Raw genomic sequence first — 16,965 nt, forward strand, 5'->3', positions numbered from 1 at the left:
TCTCTCTCTGCCTACTTGTGATCTGTCTGTCAAATAAATAAATAAAATCTTTTAAAAAACATAAATGTAAAAATACAATTAATAATAAAGGCTATTAGAGAGATTTGAGGATTTCTCCATGTCCACTGAGATTAGTGAAATATTTTGGATTAAAAGCAATAACAACCAGAATTCCTATACACACTGGTAAGAGTGTCAATTGACACAACTTTTCTGGAAAACTATTCATCAGTATCTATCAAAGCTGAGCATATAAATACACTATGGTCTAGTAATTCTATTCCTAGATGCAAATGTGTACATATTCAACACAAGGATTGTACTAGAGTGTTCATAACAGCACCCCTCATATTCACCCAAATGACAACTACCTAAATACCCATCAGTAGTAGACTGGATAATAAATAGTGGTATATTAGTAAAAAAATATTAAGCAATGATAATGAACAGTGTACAAATACACACAACTATATGGATAATTCTTGCAAAGGTAATGTTGAAACTAGATACCAAATAATTCACACTGTGTGGTTCCATTTATAGCAAGTACAAAACTAGACAAAATTTGTTATGATGTTAGAAGTCAAAGAGCTTCCTTGGAAAAATAGGGAGATATTCTCAGGGGTTCTGGAAGACTGGGAATGATTTATTTCTTGATCTGTGTGCTATTTGCACAGGTGTGTTCAGTTTGTGAAAATTAATCTGTATACTTATGTTGTGTGTACTTTTTTGTATGTATTTTACACCTTAACAAGAGTTTAAAAATTAAAAAATATATATCAAGATAATGCAAATTCAGAGTTTTCAGCTAAATTTAAGGAGGACTTCAAGAAATCAGAAGTTTCAAACACTAAAGGTTGATAGTGATTTCTCACTGCCTGGAAGGAAAGGACAGATAAAATGTTTAGGGTGTTCTAGGGACCATGGTTCCATAGAAACTACTAAAAGTAAACAACTTAAAATATTTCTTGCTTTCAAGCTATCAGTGCTAGGATTCTTGATTAAAGCTAAATTATTATTACTTTACAGATCTTTTACTACTCAACCAGCATTTTTCAGACAGCTGGAATCAGCCAACCTGTTTATGCAACCATTGGAGTTGGTGCCATCAACATGGTTTTCACTGCTCTCTCTGTGAGTTTATACCCCAGATAAAAATGCACTTGTTCCTTAGTTCAGAAATGGCAGAGGAAGGTACCTTGTGATCTAAAAGCAACCAGCGATTTATCGCTCATGTGTTTTGGGAGTATAGAAACAAATGGGTCATGGGAAGAGTCCTATATGCAAATAAACTACTAAGCATAGCTGAACAGATGGATCACTGCTTGTCCCCATTTGCTGGAATGCCATTTAGTCACTCATTTGTGAATTAATAACTGACTTGGGGCACAGAGGACATCTTCCTTGTGTAAATAGCTGGATTCCTTTTCCTTTGCTCTGTACTCACATCTGTTGGGATCAGGTGATGTGTCATTTCTATCAATATTCGGTCTTCTACCTAGGTTCCTCTCTTTCCATGGTTGAAATTCTTTTTTATCCTGATGTCTTAGTGAAAACACTTTAAAAAAAAATAAGGCCCTCTGTAACATATCAATGCCTGTAACACGGTTAAACAGACTCAGCAAATTCTTTGATATTAGGTTAATGGAGAGAGCTTCCAGATAGCTCACAAGGCCATAACTTCTGGTGATGCATAAAAATGTGTGTGATATTATAAGAGATGGAGTGGAAGTGGTATAACTTAACAGAAGTGTTATTACTTTTGAAATGTTATTTTTTTTCTGACAAGAAGAAAGGTCATATAGTCTTCTCAAGACCGAATACCTTATACAATGAATGATTCAGTATCTTGACAATAATATTTAACATAAATAATCTAAGAATAGATTAACAATCTAAGAATAGTAAACAAACAACAAAAAAACCCTAAAACTTCCCAACTCATGTAATTCACTCTAAAAATGAGGATATTGGGCTTATTTTTATCTTTGAATGCAGGATATCCAAAAAGCTTGTGCTTTCCAATGTTGGTCACACCATGCTATATTCAATATACTTTAGTCACTTGTTTTTCATTCTCTGCAGATGGACTTTTAACTATTACCCTAAGGTGGTCAATAAATTACAGCCTAGCTACCTAGATCAAAAAGCAGATTTGTCTAGACTACATTAAACAGTGCTGGACCTTGGAAAGAGAAGGGAGAACAGATAACAAGGGAATACCAGGAGTTCTGTAGGCATGCTTTAGAGATAATGCCTGTTCAAGCCAAAAGGCCACTCAAAATCGATGAAGTCCTGCTACTGGGATGTAATCTACTCACATTCTTTTGTCTCCTGAGATATATTCTTTACAAATCCTACTTCAACATATTTTTCTAATATGGAGATTATGCTTAAAACATTTTATATGTAACAGGATTTGGTATGTAAAACAAGTTGTCAAAATTAGGTAAACCAAATAGCAAATGCCTATAAAGGGAACTACTATAGAATTTCAATTTTGCCCCCAAACCCAGCTGGAGTAGAAGTTGTTTTGAAATGTTTCTTGATTATTTTGAATATGCCCTTTTAGAGTTTATCCTTTTATTCTATGAAAGTTTTTGAACAGATGAGTGACATTTTAAAAATCAGCTCTAATCATCTGTATAACCCTCCAGGGCTATAGATAACATTAAAAATTTTTAATTACATTTATTTTTGAAAAGTTGTTTTAAGGATCAAAAAGTACAAAAAGGATAGTCCTTCGGTCACCCAATTTCTCTCCCCTAAATTACCAATGTTATTGAATTCTGTGTAGCTTTTCCAATAAAGATACACAAATAGGAATATACACTAATAAGATATTAATGTTTCACCAACTTGGAAGGAACATAATCAATTTTTTTTCTGAATGAGTATTTGGGAAAAGAAAGACTTTCCTAACTCCATGCTGAATTATGTTTCCACATTCCATATTTTCTTCTACACTAATGGGTCAGTAGAAGAGGGCCTGTAAACTTGAGAGAAAACAAAACAGGAAGAAACACGGAAGGAACAGGGACACAGATGGGTCTAGAGAAGAAGCAGTGGCATCCAGAATCTGTGTGATACATATTGTCTTGGGCAAAGACAAGGGTTCTGGTCAGGCAGACATCTCCACCCTCAAGGAGTGAGTTTAGAATTTATTATCCTATTAGTAAAAATTATTCAAAAACAGAGGAAACAGTAAAATCCCTCACTCCTGAAGAAATGCTTCTATTTGATAGCTTGACATGGTGTCATCAAGTCAACTTTGAAAGCTATACTTACAAATTATATACAGAAATGTTATGAACTTGGGCAAGAGGTGTTTTTCATACTACCTTCTCAACAGTAAGTGTGGGCTGTTTGTTCATCATCCTGAAGTGATCTGAAACAGAATATGAATTGTCTCTGAAATGAAAGGGGCTTTCATTATAGGGGAAAACAAATGTTTCAGATATATTCTCAGAGCCAAAGCTCAAGGATATTAGATTGCTCTTGATTTACTAACAGATTTATGAGCCAAGCCAATTTACTCTTTGAAGTGAGAAATTATGACAGATAATTTCTGTGTGTGATTCACCAACCCTGGCAGTACCCCAAGGATCAAGCAAGAAGAGTCTATTTAACAAATATTGGTCTTGGCTAGTCATAAATGTTAACCATTAATGCAAAGGTCCACAGACCCAAAGGCATCAATGACTTATCTCCTAAATTAGGACAAGAAAGCACTTTAAGCTTTTACTTTAAAGTCTTATCTTTTCAAATGGATAATTCACTTCAGCACCAAATACATTTAGACACACCAGAAAAATGCAGATTTGGTAAAGTGATAAATTCTGTAAGTTGTCAAGTGAGTGGTTGTAATTTGAATTTATTAGCAATTAGAAAGTTGGATGAGAATGGTTGACAACCCAACAGTTATACTATTTCAGGTGTAGTTTTCTGCAGTGCACAAAACGTTGTATTTATAATAGATAATTATCAAAAGATAAATTAATGTCCTTTTTTATGTAGAGCCATTTTAAACGTATAAGAAATCTACTGAAAGATATCTGAGATGTACAGGCTTTAATATTGTTCTCAAGTAATAATTGTAGATTGATGGTAAGGTTATGGTTCTTTCTCCAGAATGGCCTGTTCAAATGACTGTGACTAAATGAAGAAAGTATCTTTTAATTATTACTGAGACCAGTTCTGCCACCTAAGGCAAGAGTCACCCCCCAACTCAGTTCCATATCTGTAAAATGGGCTTATAGAACTGCCTCCTTCCAGCTGTATAAATTAAAATGACCTCTTTGGCAGTAAAAACTATTTAAGTCAGCATGTTTTTAAAACTTTCCCAGGTATTCCTTGTGGAGAAGGCAGGGCGACGCTCTCTGTTTCTAATAGGAATGAGTGGGATGTTTGTCTGTGCCATCTTCATGTCCGTGGGACTTATACTACTGGTAAGTGCAGATTTTTGCACTGAAGTATTTGGTTACCACATGATAGCCCTACTGTGCTCCAGGCTCTGTAAGTAAAAACATTTGAGGGACACCTGGGAGGCTCAGTTGGTTGTACATCTGCCTTCAGTTCAGGTCATGATCCCGGGTCCTGGGATCGAGTCCCTTGGGCTCCTTGCTCAGCGGGGAGCCTGCTTCTCCCTCTGCCTGCTGCTCCCCCTCTGTGCACATGCTCTCTCTGTGACAAATAAATAAATAAAATCTTAAAAGACAATGAGTTTGACTTATGACATAAACCCAGAGGAACAGCATAGAATACAAGGGAGAAATGCAAAGAAAAGGGGAACTAGCTTTTGGGGTTTAAAGACTTAATTGTCACAAAGTAAACTGCACTTGTTGCCAAGGGAGGCAGTTTTGCAAAATGGTCAGAGCATAGTCTCTGGGGTCACCCCTGCTCAGGTTCTAACACTGGCTCTGTCATTTGGCTACCTATGTGACCTAGGGCAAATACCAGGCCTTCACCAACCCAGCACCTTCGTCCACTACTTCATGGAGGGTAATGCATCCTCTCTAGCAATCTTGGTATGAATAGGAGCAAAGATCATTAGATTCTTGCCTTGCTTCTATCACAGGAAAAGACTGAGAATCACATAAAATCCTAATCCAGAGGATTTCCTCTAACAGAGTTCAAAACATTTAAAAGCATAACTCAGACTCGAATAAACTTGTCTCAAACCAGAATAATTTGTAGTTATTTGCACATAAACATATCAAGAACAGAGCTATGTCACTTCTGAACTCAGTGAGCCCACTTAGCTAAAAGAAGCAGCAGCCAATAATTCCAACTCTACTTCTGTTTTCATTTTGTTTTTTCCTCAGGATAAGCTGGCTTGGATGAGTTATGTGAGCATGGTAGCCATTTTCCTCTTCGTCAGTTTCTTCGAGATTGGGCCTGGCCCCATCCCCTGGTTCATGGTGGCAGAGTTCTTCAGTCAAGGACCACGGCCTGCTGCTTTAGCAATAGCTGCATTTAGCAACTGGATGTGCAATTTCATTGTAGCTCTGTGTTTCCAATACATTGCGGTAAGCAGTCTATTATTGTGCAAATTTGCTGAATAGAGATGGAGTAGAACAGCTGCTAATTGGAACTCTGTTTGTTCTCTATGCAGAAGTTCTGTGGACCTTATGTGTTTTTCCTCTTTGCTGGAGTGGTCCTGGCCTTTACTCTGTTTACATTTTTCAAAGTCCCAGAAACCAAAGGAAAGTCCTTTGAGGAAATTGCAGCAGAATTCCGAAAGAAGAGTAGCTCAGCTAAACTGCCAAAAACTGCTGTGGAAATGGAATTCCTTGGAGCTACAGAGACTGTGTAAAGATAACCTGCTTTTTTGACAAGTACAGAAACGGGAAGAAAGTTGTGTGTTTTTAATTGATGATTCTTTGAGAATTTTATATCTATGTCTTGAAGTATTATTTTATTTTTTAGAGAGCTTTTATGGGCTCTTCTCAAAAATGTCATCAAAAATTACCACAGAAAGTGTTTTTTTTTAAGTTAGAGCATCTATTTTTGATAGTAAGATTCTATAATTAAATGAACCAAAAAGGCTAGCTTATTTTACTACACCAAAGAGCAAGTACATTATAATGTTTGAGCTCTATTCTTTATAATGAGGTTCTCCTGAAATGGAAGCAGTTCCAATGTATCGTGCTATTGCTTCATTGAGCACATGACTGGAAACCTGAAGCTGCAACTCATTTACATATTTGAATATGATTGTTTGCATTTTCTTACCCACAGACCTCATACTAAAGGAGCTTTGGCTAGTGATAATAAGGTCCATGTTAAAATTGATAAATTTTCTATTTTCTCCCACTTAGCTTTTCATTAGAATTTTTGTTTTGTGTAAAATTTTATTTTTTTCTCTCTTTTCACGTGGAATGGTTTATTGAGTATATTAAGATATGTTCATAAAGAAAAATTTTATTTTTGGTAGGCTTACCAAATCTTCTGGGACTCAGAAAAAAAAAGTTAGTTCCTTTGCTTGATGACCAAATAATTTATAAGATTAAATACTGAAAAGATTTTTACCAGTCATATAGCTTGGGTTATCAGTTAATATTAATATCTATTATAAACATATGCTAATTCCTTGCTAGTTCAGTCCTCTGAGCTCTATTTTAGTTTGCTTTTAAACTGAGCACAGCCTGGTTTTCTCAGCTGTATTTTTTATAAAGTAAATTCAACCAGTGATTAATCTGGGCATTTTTATATCTCCTCAAACCCTAAATAAGTTAGAGCAGTCTGAGGGAAATCTGAAATAAAAGATTGCTCTGTTTGTTAAAACACATTATTTATTTTGTGTTTCAAGACAAGCTGAAAGAGTAGGACGCCAGGAATCCTAAAGATGGGTTCCTGAAAACTTCATGAATGCTCAATTTCAGACTTGATCAAAATCTGTATTAATTTTTCTGGTTAGATAGTCATTCCCTTTGATGTTCCTTCTTTGTCATGGCAGTATATGGATGCTATCTAAGCCGTTCTATTGCTATTGCTAACATTTCCTGTGTCCTATGTGCCAGGCACTGTTCTAAGTGCTTTTACCTATGTAGGCAAATTGGAAATGCACAGATGATTTGACAGACTTTCACTTATAGTCAATTTACAACTATGGAAATACAGTTCTGATGGATACCAAAGGCTTAGCAGGGAGCTAAAGTATCTCCAGGCTGTTTTCCCCACAAAGTGGAGCAGAGTCAATCCTTTTTATGTTTGCTTTAATGTGGATAAAAGAAAGGTACTTTTAAAAAAGTACTTTCTATGTGTGGAAAGGGAAAAAAATGCTGAACACTTGTTTTTCCCCCCCAGAGTGTTTTACCTTTCTATAATTTGGCAGTCCAGACAACATAAAATTATTTCTTTTCACTTTGCTTTTTATTCCCTTTGGACCAATTTGGAATAAATTATTTTTACTTAGGACTCAGGACACAGTTAAAGTGAGTTTAAATAGTTCAAAAGTTTTGTGCCAGCTTGTGAACTCTAGAAAAATTGTGGGCACTCTGAATGGACAAGAGCAGGAGAATGGCTCCTGTGTGGCTCTTGTCCTCTTCTTCAGGATGCCTGTGGTCTTTGAGAAGCCCAAAGTTAAATGATAAAGAAGTTTAACATTTTTATAGGTGATGAATGTGATTTAATCAAATTGCTATTCCCAATATCATTTACTAAGAAAATAAAGTAGTAAGAGTTTAAATAAAGAACCCAAAAGACCACTTTCAAGTTCTAATTACTTATTTCAACTAACACCAGAAATTCATAGCTTGGAGTTTAATGCCTCAGAAATTGAAACCATTTACATTGTTTCCGTTCCATACTTTTTTTCCTTGCAGAGATACAAATGAGTTGAAAAGAAACCTTAAGGTGAAGTAAGAAACTGTTAAAGGGGGCGCCTGGGTGGCTCAGTGGATTAAGCGGCTGCCTTTGGCTCAGGTCATGATCTCAGGGTCCTGGGATCGAGCCCCGCATTGGGCTCTCTGCTCCGCAGGGAGCCTGCTTCCTCCTCTCTCTCTGCCTACTTGTGATCTCTCTGTCAAATAAATAAAGTCTTTAAAAAAAAAAAAAAAGAAAGAAACTGTTAAAGTTTTATAAGACAAAAGAACTATCTTAACATAATAGAAACTCCCTGGTCTTCAATTGGATGAATCATAATAAATAATAAAATTGGCAGTGATTAATTAGATACAACTGTAGGGAAATTAGATGTGAGTTTGAATAATTAATTTGCATCGTACTCTATTATTTTTGTGGAAGTCTTTTCATACTCTAATGTGCTAACAATGTGATTTTTCTTAGCTTATTTGATGCATGATTACAATTCTTGGTCTGGCCACTCACCCGCTACACCTAGCTATTGCCCACTGTCATGATACCAGTGAAAGGATCTTCTCAATGAAGAAAAGATCTTTCTTCTCTATGCAATCAGCAATGTGATGGCACTGAGATACGCTAAGACTCTGCCCCGTTCCTCCTCAAGGAGCTCACAATCTAATAAGCAGTTCAGGAAGACCAGGATATGAATGTCCTCATGTGTGCTTTTTGCCATCCATGAAACTTGATTTGGAGACCCTGTAAAATGGGCACAATAATATTACCTACCTCAGAGAGTTGTAAGGATTAAATATAAAGTGCTAAGAAGAGTTCCTGGTATAAAAGGAGGTGCTTAATAAATGTTACCTAGAATTAGTATTCACAAAGATACTGCTAAAATAAAAGTTTGTCATATATATTGACAGTACCAAATTTTTCTTTTCATTTTAAATTTTTAAATTTTTTTCCAAATTTCTTTTGAGTACAAAAAATTCTGTAAATTCAAGATAACATTTTCTTATTTCAAGCAATAATTTCACAATGACAAAGGAATGGTAAAAAATAAGGGAGATTTTAGGCTATCTAATTCTTAAACCCAAACTTGATATTTCCAAGTTGATTATGAGTTTTTATTTTATTTTTAAAGTTTGTTTTTACCTAAGTTATTTTTAAAAAGGTTTCTATATTTCTTGACTAATACTAAGTACAGAGTAAAATGCTGTATATTTAAATGCAATTCAACAAGATTATAATCACAGAAAAAGACCAAACTTTCTTGATAATCCTTAAAAACTGCAGAAGTATTATATACATGTAAACCAGTGTGCATGCATAAGCTACTTCTTCTTGCTAGATTATAGCATATGTAGCAAATAAGGCAATGTTAGGCAATATCTTGTGCTTATGGTGTCCTAAGCAGAGGTGCTGAGTAAAAAGAGTAATTTTTCATTACTATTCTATCAGTGACCTGAGAAGAAAAGATTTGTTGCCAGCCACTCTGAGCCATCTGCTGGTGTTTTTTACTGCTTTCTAATTTGGTGCACATTAGAAAGAATCATCATGAAAAGACTGGTTTTAGTTATGGGGTATATATACACTATAGTTTTATGTCAATAAATACATTTCTGAATGCTTAAATGTTGCTTTATTTTATATAAAAAATAACCACATTTAAGAAAATTAATATTGGCTTACTATAACATATCCTTGTTTCTTTCTTATGGTATTGTTCCTATTCTCATTTTAAAGATAACAGCTGAGTTACTTTTTAAATTCAAATTTTATTTCCATTAGGCAATTGTTTTGATTATCAAGAGTAGGAAAAACTAACCTGAAGTCTAGGTAAGAACAACTGACTCGCTTTGATAAAATAAAAATGATTTCTTCAGTAAATGTTTAGTTGAGCTCCCACTGTGAATAAGATACTTTGTTAAAATTTTGTGAAAGACACAAAACTTAGAAAACATTGTCCATATGCTCAATCACTTACATTCTCATAAAAGGGATAAAAGTTTAAAACAAATAGTTACAGTATAAAGGAGAAAATAGAAAAAAACTGTAGTGGTTTTTAAGTTGACCTCTACAATTTTTGTTTAGCTGCAAAGTGTGTGATTTTTAAAACGACAGTATATAATGATATTTAAAAATTGTTGTGCTCTATTTACCCAATGGAATTTAAATACCATAGTAATGTGTTAATACAACCATTAAAATATATAGAGAGATATATACATATATATTAGCAGTTGGAAATTTTACTGCATTCTTTATTCTCCTATTTCCTTTTCTTTTCTTTTTTTTTTAAGATTTTATTTATTTATTTGACAGACAGAGATCACAAGTAGGCAGAGAGGCAGGCAGAGAGAGAGGAGGAAACAGGCTCCCCGCAGAGCAGAGAGTCTGATGCGGGGCTCCATCCCAGGACTCTGGGATCATGACCGGAGCCGAAGGCAGAGGCTTTAACCCACTGAACCACCCAGGCGCCCCTCTCCTATTTCCTTTTCATTTCCCCCAAAGAATTTTATCCCCCCACAAAAAAATTTAAATGTTTTAAAACAATTCTTTGATGATTCTGAGTTTCTGCAACAAAATTATCTATAATTTGAATATTTTTGTTTAAAAATGTCTCATTCAAAAAGGTCAAAATGTTTAACACTGTTTTCTGGACTGAGTTAGCATTTATGATCATTAGTAGTACACAAATGAAAAAAAAATCTGCATTGCAGATTTTGATAGAATTATTAATTTTTAAAGTCATTATTTTAAATTTCATCTCAATAAGAAGCATGAGTTATTTACTTTTCAATCAATTAAAATATTAATGGATGGATATTTCTTACTGTTAAAGAGTGTTCAGCATAAATTCTATTATTATACTATATCATTACAGATGTATTAAAAATTTTTATTTTAGGCCACCTGGGTGGCTCAGTCAGTTAAAAGTCTATCTTCAGGAGCACTTGGGTGGCTCAGTGGGTTAAAGCCTCTGCCTTTGGCTCAGGTCATGATCCCAGAATCCTGGGATCGAGCCCTGCATCGGGTTCTCTGCTCAGCGGGGAGCCTGCTTTCTCCTCTCTCTGCCTGCCTCTCTGCCTACTTGTGATCTCTGTCTGCCAAATAAATAAATAAAATCTTAAAAAAAAAAGTCTGTCTCCGGCTCAGGTCATGATCCCAGGGCCCTAAGATGGAGTCCCACACCGTGTTCCCTGCTCAGCAGGGAGTTTGTTTCTCCCTCTCTCTCTACCCCTCCCCCCAGCTCGTACTCTCAAATAAATAAAATCTTCTAAAAATTTTTATTTTCATAAATAATACTCTAGGAATGGACTATTCATTCCATAAAGTATTTCCAAATCATAGACAAACACCACATAAAAATCAATCATAAAAATAAGTTTCATTTTTTTTAATAAAAATAAGCTTTAATAATCTACCAGCTAATAACTCCATTGGACACTTCTTCTTGAATTTTGTTGTAATCAAAGAACTTATATTGTTGAAGGACCTGTTATCCAGTTGTTATAATCATTCTTCAGGTAGTTTCTGGGCAGTATACCGAAAAGATTTTATCAAGACTTAATAAAAGACTATTAATTATACTGCTAAATCTTTCACTCAGATGTAACTTGCTTAACCTGATATACTGAGAAGGAGTTGGGAGAAATGAAATACTAATTTCCATATTTTCACATATAAAATAAAATTCTTCTATTTGATCACATGCCGATTTACATCAAACCATAGGAGCTTAGATTTAGCTTGTTAGTTTGCTCAGTTCATGGGAAATATCTATCATAAATAACTTAGTGGGCAAACTCAGTCCTCACTGTCAAATTAATTTTCCAAATAATATTTACTTTCTATATGACTTAATTTTTCACTTCCAGTAAGTACCTTAATACTGATTCCTATGACAGCTTTCATATGTTTGAATTCCAGTAATACCACATGGATACTTGCCATAAGTCTGTCTCCTCCATTTTGAACAGATGCTTTACCTTCTGTACTTTTATGGGTCTTTCCCTCAGGAGCACTACACATTGAAAATAATTGGGTAAAGTCTGCTAAACAAAAGTGGTCATTATCCTGTTCTACAAAGCCCAAATTCAAAATATTCTAACTTGGGCCAAAATATACTATTTCGTATACCACCTTAATTAAGGTAGGCTTCACAGGTAACATTATTTCCAAGTATTCCTTTGTTTTGTATCTCTAAAAGTTTAACACTCTGGGGCAACATACCAATGCAAGAGTCAGGATCCACTGAGGACATTTACGAAAAGTGTTTGGAAAGAAGAACTGGTCTGAATATTAGGCACATATGGGTATGAAATGAATATTAGGCACATATTGGGTATGAAAGTGTATGATTTTGCCCATAATAAGAGACAATATTTCCAACTTTGGAAACAGTTATTAGAAGTTATTCACAAAATAAATGCTGGGGTGGGGACAGTGTATAGAATAAAACTAGAGAATCAGAAGATCCATCACCCAAACAATAGGAATTCAAAAGAGAGGAAAAAACAAAATAGAAGGGAACAAATTATTAAAGACACATTATATTGGAATTTGGTTGAGTTGAGCTGAAAAACAAGATGAGATTGAAAGTTTATTGTGTGTCAAACACAATAAACAAAGCCTAAAACTTCACCATGAAATTTCAGAACACCAGAGATTAAGAAATGAAAGACAGGTCACATACAAAGGAACAAGAGTCATCACAGCATATAATATGTGAACAGCAACTGTGAAAGCTAAAACATTGTGGAGCAAAGCCTATAAAATCCTGAAGGACAACGGTTTTCAACCTAGAATTATCTCCCCAGACATGTTATCAATTGAGTGTGAAAGTAAAATAAAGATATTTCCAGACATACATGACTCAAAATTTTACTTCTTCTGCACCTTCTCTCATGAAACAAGTCGATGGTGTACTCTACCAAAACAAAGAAGAAAACCACAAGAGAGTAAGATGTGGAATTCAGAAAAAGGGAAGAAAGATAAATCTGAGGACATAGTCATGGGTGAACAGCTACCATCAGGGCCAAGAAAGCAACTGATTAAACCTGAAGCAAGGAAAAGAATGTTCCAGGGAAAAAGAACTGAAAGATTCACTGATGTGTTTGGCCATATGAAGAATAATTTAAGGGAAAAAAATAGTGACAAACACATAGAAAACTATACAAATGAAGACATGGGGTAATCATGAATTTCTGGAGCTAGAGTAAGGTAGGGAATGGTATAAAAAGGAAACATAGTACACTACCTGGCTGGGCAGTGAATAATTATTTACATAATTATGTAAAACACTGGATATTGCTACAATTTTTGTTCCAAAATAAAATTTATAAAGTACTATGTTATAAGATATACAGAAAGAAAAGGTGAGAAAGTGTGAGAAAAAGCACTCGATTATTATCATAGTTGTCAACATATAAATCCATAAAGCAAAAAATATTACTATAGGCCTATGTGCTGGTAATTTTCCCTGTGCTCTTGCACATCTATTGTAACCCTTTCTAACCTGTTCTGTGCCTCAGAAGACTGGTCTCTTCAGACTATCATCTGGGTTCTTGTCTTTAGCTTCTAGCTGGGTTTGCTTAATGGGATATATTAGCGGAAACCAGGAGGACAGGAAGAGGTAGAAAGTCAGCTATTGGTTCGTATAGCTCCCACCCTCCCACCCTTGGCTGGACAGTGTCTGCATTCCTCTACCTATGGTCACAACTCTGAAAGGTGGGCCCCCTCCTCCATCTATTGTTCATACTGTGTTCTGGTAATTGCTTCTCTGACCTTGCCTCTGTGAATCCTAGAGTTGATAATGGCATCCTACTATTATTAGTTCTTCTAATACAAGTCCCAGGTGCTTTCTCACCCCTTCTTGCTTCCTTAACTTGGCCTTCTCCTTTGTAAATCATCTCTTCATTAAACTTCTTTAATCATCTCTTTTTCTACTGGGAGCCTGAGCAATACAGCATATGAATTAGAATATAAAAATTAAAGTTTTAAGGGATAACTAAAAACTTTTCAAGCATTCATCTATACGGAGATGCATGAGTGGAAAGGAATGGAGCAAGAAACTGTTGTGTATGGTTTTTAAATAGATTTAATATAAGCTTTGTGTTGTTATTGACCTTTAAATTATAGATTTGCATTATTTTATAAAAATAAAAATAATTCAATAGCATTTTAATTTAAAATAGTAAATCAACCTTAAAAAAACTATGTAGCACAAAGGCAAATGAGATTATATATAAACAATAGATTTTAGAGAGATGAGAGAGACTGAGAAAGTAAAAAGGGGTATAAAGAGGGGGAAATAGTTGAAGAGGGAGGGAGAATGGGGGAGGGAGGGAAGGAGAGAGAGAGAGAGAGAGAGAGAGAGAGAGAGCAATGTTAACAGAGGTTGGTGGTTATCCATGGGTGGTAGGATTTCAGATAGTGTGTGTGTGAGTATGCGGTCTAAGTTGTTTTCATTGTGCATGTATATCATGTTTGTAATAGGATAAAAATAAATGTGGGAGAAATTAACCTTCTTTTAGAAATACGTGGTGAGAAAAAAAAAGATAAAGTGGCCTGTGATCTGAAAAACAATATGAAGTTTCATTACTTTGGGAAACGTGTAAATGTGTTTGTAGACTAAAGGAAAAGAAAAATAGAGGAAGAATTTTAGGATGAGAGGAGGATAAGCAAAGCATGGGAAAGTGTGTTACAGAAATCACAGGTAGTGATATTAGGAAGGAGAAGACAGAAAGGTGAGAGAAAAGTGAAAAATGAATAAAGATATGGAAACATTTGGGACAAAGAGTAGAAAAATTGAGGTTGCTTGTATCAGATTAACTGTCCCTTTTCAGCAAAGAAAGTGGTAGATAAGCTCATACCCAGAGCAGGAAGGAATCTTGGAGATAAATGATTCCTGGATTAACCCCAAGAAATCAATTGTACTCCAATGTTCAGCCTTGATTATAAGTTTAACAGCCGAGTCATTTGCGGCAGGTTATATAATCTCCTAAAGTGTCAATTATTTGTTCATATGTAAAATGAAAATGAAGATGGCACAATTTTGCTTAAATTATAGGATTTTTTTGAAACATAATTGTTTCAAATTTTTTTTACCTGAAATGTGCTGTATAATACACAAATAGTTTAGTCAGTAAATGGTGTATTAATGAGCTCAGGCTGTCATAATAAAATACCAGAGACTATATGGTTTAAACAACAGAAATTTATTGCTCACAGTTCTAGAGTCTAAAAAGTCCAAGATTAAGTTTCCAGCTGATTTTCTTCCTTGGTGAAAGCTTTTTTCCAGGCTTGGAGACAGTCATCTTCTCGCTGTGTCTTCACATAGCAGAGAAAGGGTTCTAGTGTCTCTTCCTCTTCTTATAAGGGCACCAACTTTATCAGATTAGGGTCCCGCCCTTATAAACTCCGATCACCCTTATCACTTCCTCACAGGCCCTATCTCCAAGTCACACTGGGGGCTTAAATTTTCAGCATATGAGTGGAAGGAGTAGGGAGTGGGAGAAGACACAAACATTTAGTCCATAACAAATGGTAAAGAACTTTTATCTACAGGATAAAAGGAAAGGGTGGAGTAGGGAAAGGGCCAACGAGCCTCGGAGGAATTAATGTGTTTTAAAATTAGGCTATTGTGAAGAATGAAATGTAATCCATTTTTGTTTTCTTTTGCTGGTATAGCCATTAATCACACTTAAATACTTCCCCAAAGAACCTATCCACCAATTTTTAAAGGACTCTTAAAAAAAAATAATAAATAACAGAATGCTTTTAAAGGGGGAGAAAGATTAGAGGCAACCTGTATGGCTAGATACTGGAATGTAGGGTTGCCAGATAAAATATAGTACACTCAGTTAAAATTGAATTTCAGAATCTCATGCAATATTTGGAACATACATATACTAAAAATATTATTCATTATTTATCTGAAGTTCAAATTTTACTGGGTATTCTGTGTTTTCATTTGCTAACTCTGGCAATATAAATAATTATTATTATAAAAGCATGGCATAGTACAAATACATAGGCTGGCATAATATAGTTAAAAACCCAGAAATAGTCACAACTCCATAAAAGTAATTAATACTTAACAAAGTAGGAGGGACACCTGGCTGGTTCAGTCAGTAAAGCGTGTAACTCTTGATCTCAGAGTTGTGAATGCAAACCCCATGTTGGGCATAAAACTTATTTAAAGAAAAAATAAATAAAACAAAGAACAAAGAAAACCAAAAAACAACTTTGTATTTACCTAAAGAATACAAAAACATTCATTCAAATGGATATATGCACCTCTATATTCATAGCAGTATTATTTACACAGCCAAGATATGGAAGCAGCCCAAGTGCTCATCTGTTGATGAATGCATAAGGAATAGGTGGTATATATATACAATAAAATACTATTTAGCCATAAAAAAGAATGAAATCTTGACATTTGCAATGAATGAATGGAGCTAGAGAGTAAAATGCTAAGCAAAGTAAGTCAGTCAGAGAAAGATCAATATCACATGACTTCACTCACATGTAGAATTTAGGAAACAAAACACGCAACGGGGAAAAAAGTAAGAGAGAAAGAAAAGGACTCTTAATTATAGAGAACAATCTGATGGTTATCAAAGGCAAGGAGGGTGAGGGGATGGGTGAAATAAGTGATGGGGATTGTCTTGATGAGCACAGGGTGAGGTATGGAAGTGTTGAATCACTTTATATTGTACACCTAAAGCTAATATAACACTGTATATTAACTAACTGGAATTAAAATAAAAACAATTAAAAAATACTTAACAAAGTAGGTATTTCAAACAAGGGGAAAGTATATATAACTTGATCAATGTTACTGAACATATTTTCTAGTTAGAAAAAATAAAGTTTGATGCCTACCTCACACTAACAAAAACAATTAGGCAAATGGAGAAGAGTGCTAAATTTAGGAAACAACAACTAAAAAAATCAAAAGAAAATGTAGATAAATATTTATTTAACCTTGGGGTGTAAAACATCTTTCTAAATAAAAGCAAAGGGAAAAAAATGGCTTTTCTACCTAGGAATTAAACACCTGAGTATGTCTTTTACAAATCCATAATAAAGTAGGGGGAAGGGGTGCCTGGGTGCCTCAGTGGGTTGAGCCTCTACCCTCGGCTCAGG

General features: G+C 34.8%; 1 protein-coding gene across 2 annotated transcripts in view; it reads left to right on the forward strand.

Moving 5' to 3' along the window:
• The window catches only part of SLC2A2 (solute carrier family 2 member 2), a 31,220-nt gene extending 23,044 nt beyond the window's left edge, over positions 1-8,176 (forward strand). For both annotated transcript variants that reach the window (XM_046001985.1, XM_046001984.1), the window contains exons 8-11: positions 1,030-1,134; positions 4,347-4,448; positions 5,325-5,528; positions 5,615-8,176. In XM_046001985.1, coding sequence (XP_045857941.1) covers positions 1,030-1,134; positions 4,347-4,448; positions 5,325-5,528; positions 5,615-5,815 — 612 coding nt within the window. In that variant the 3' untranslated portion in view covers positions 5,816-8,176. The remainder of the gene's footprint in view (positions 1-1,029; positions 1,135-4,346; positions 4,449-5,324; positions 5,529-5,614) is intronic.
• Positions 8,177-16,965: the final 8,789 nt, after the last annotated feature.

The sequence above is a fragment of the Meles meles genome, chromosome 4 (assembly GCF_922984935.1).
Source record: "Meles meles chromosome 4, mMelMel3.1 paternal haplotype, whole genome shotgun sequence".
NCBI classification, from domain to species: domain Eukaryota; kingdom Metazoa; phylum Chordata; class Mammalia; order Carnivora; family Mustelidae; genus Meles; species Meles meles.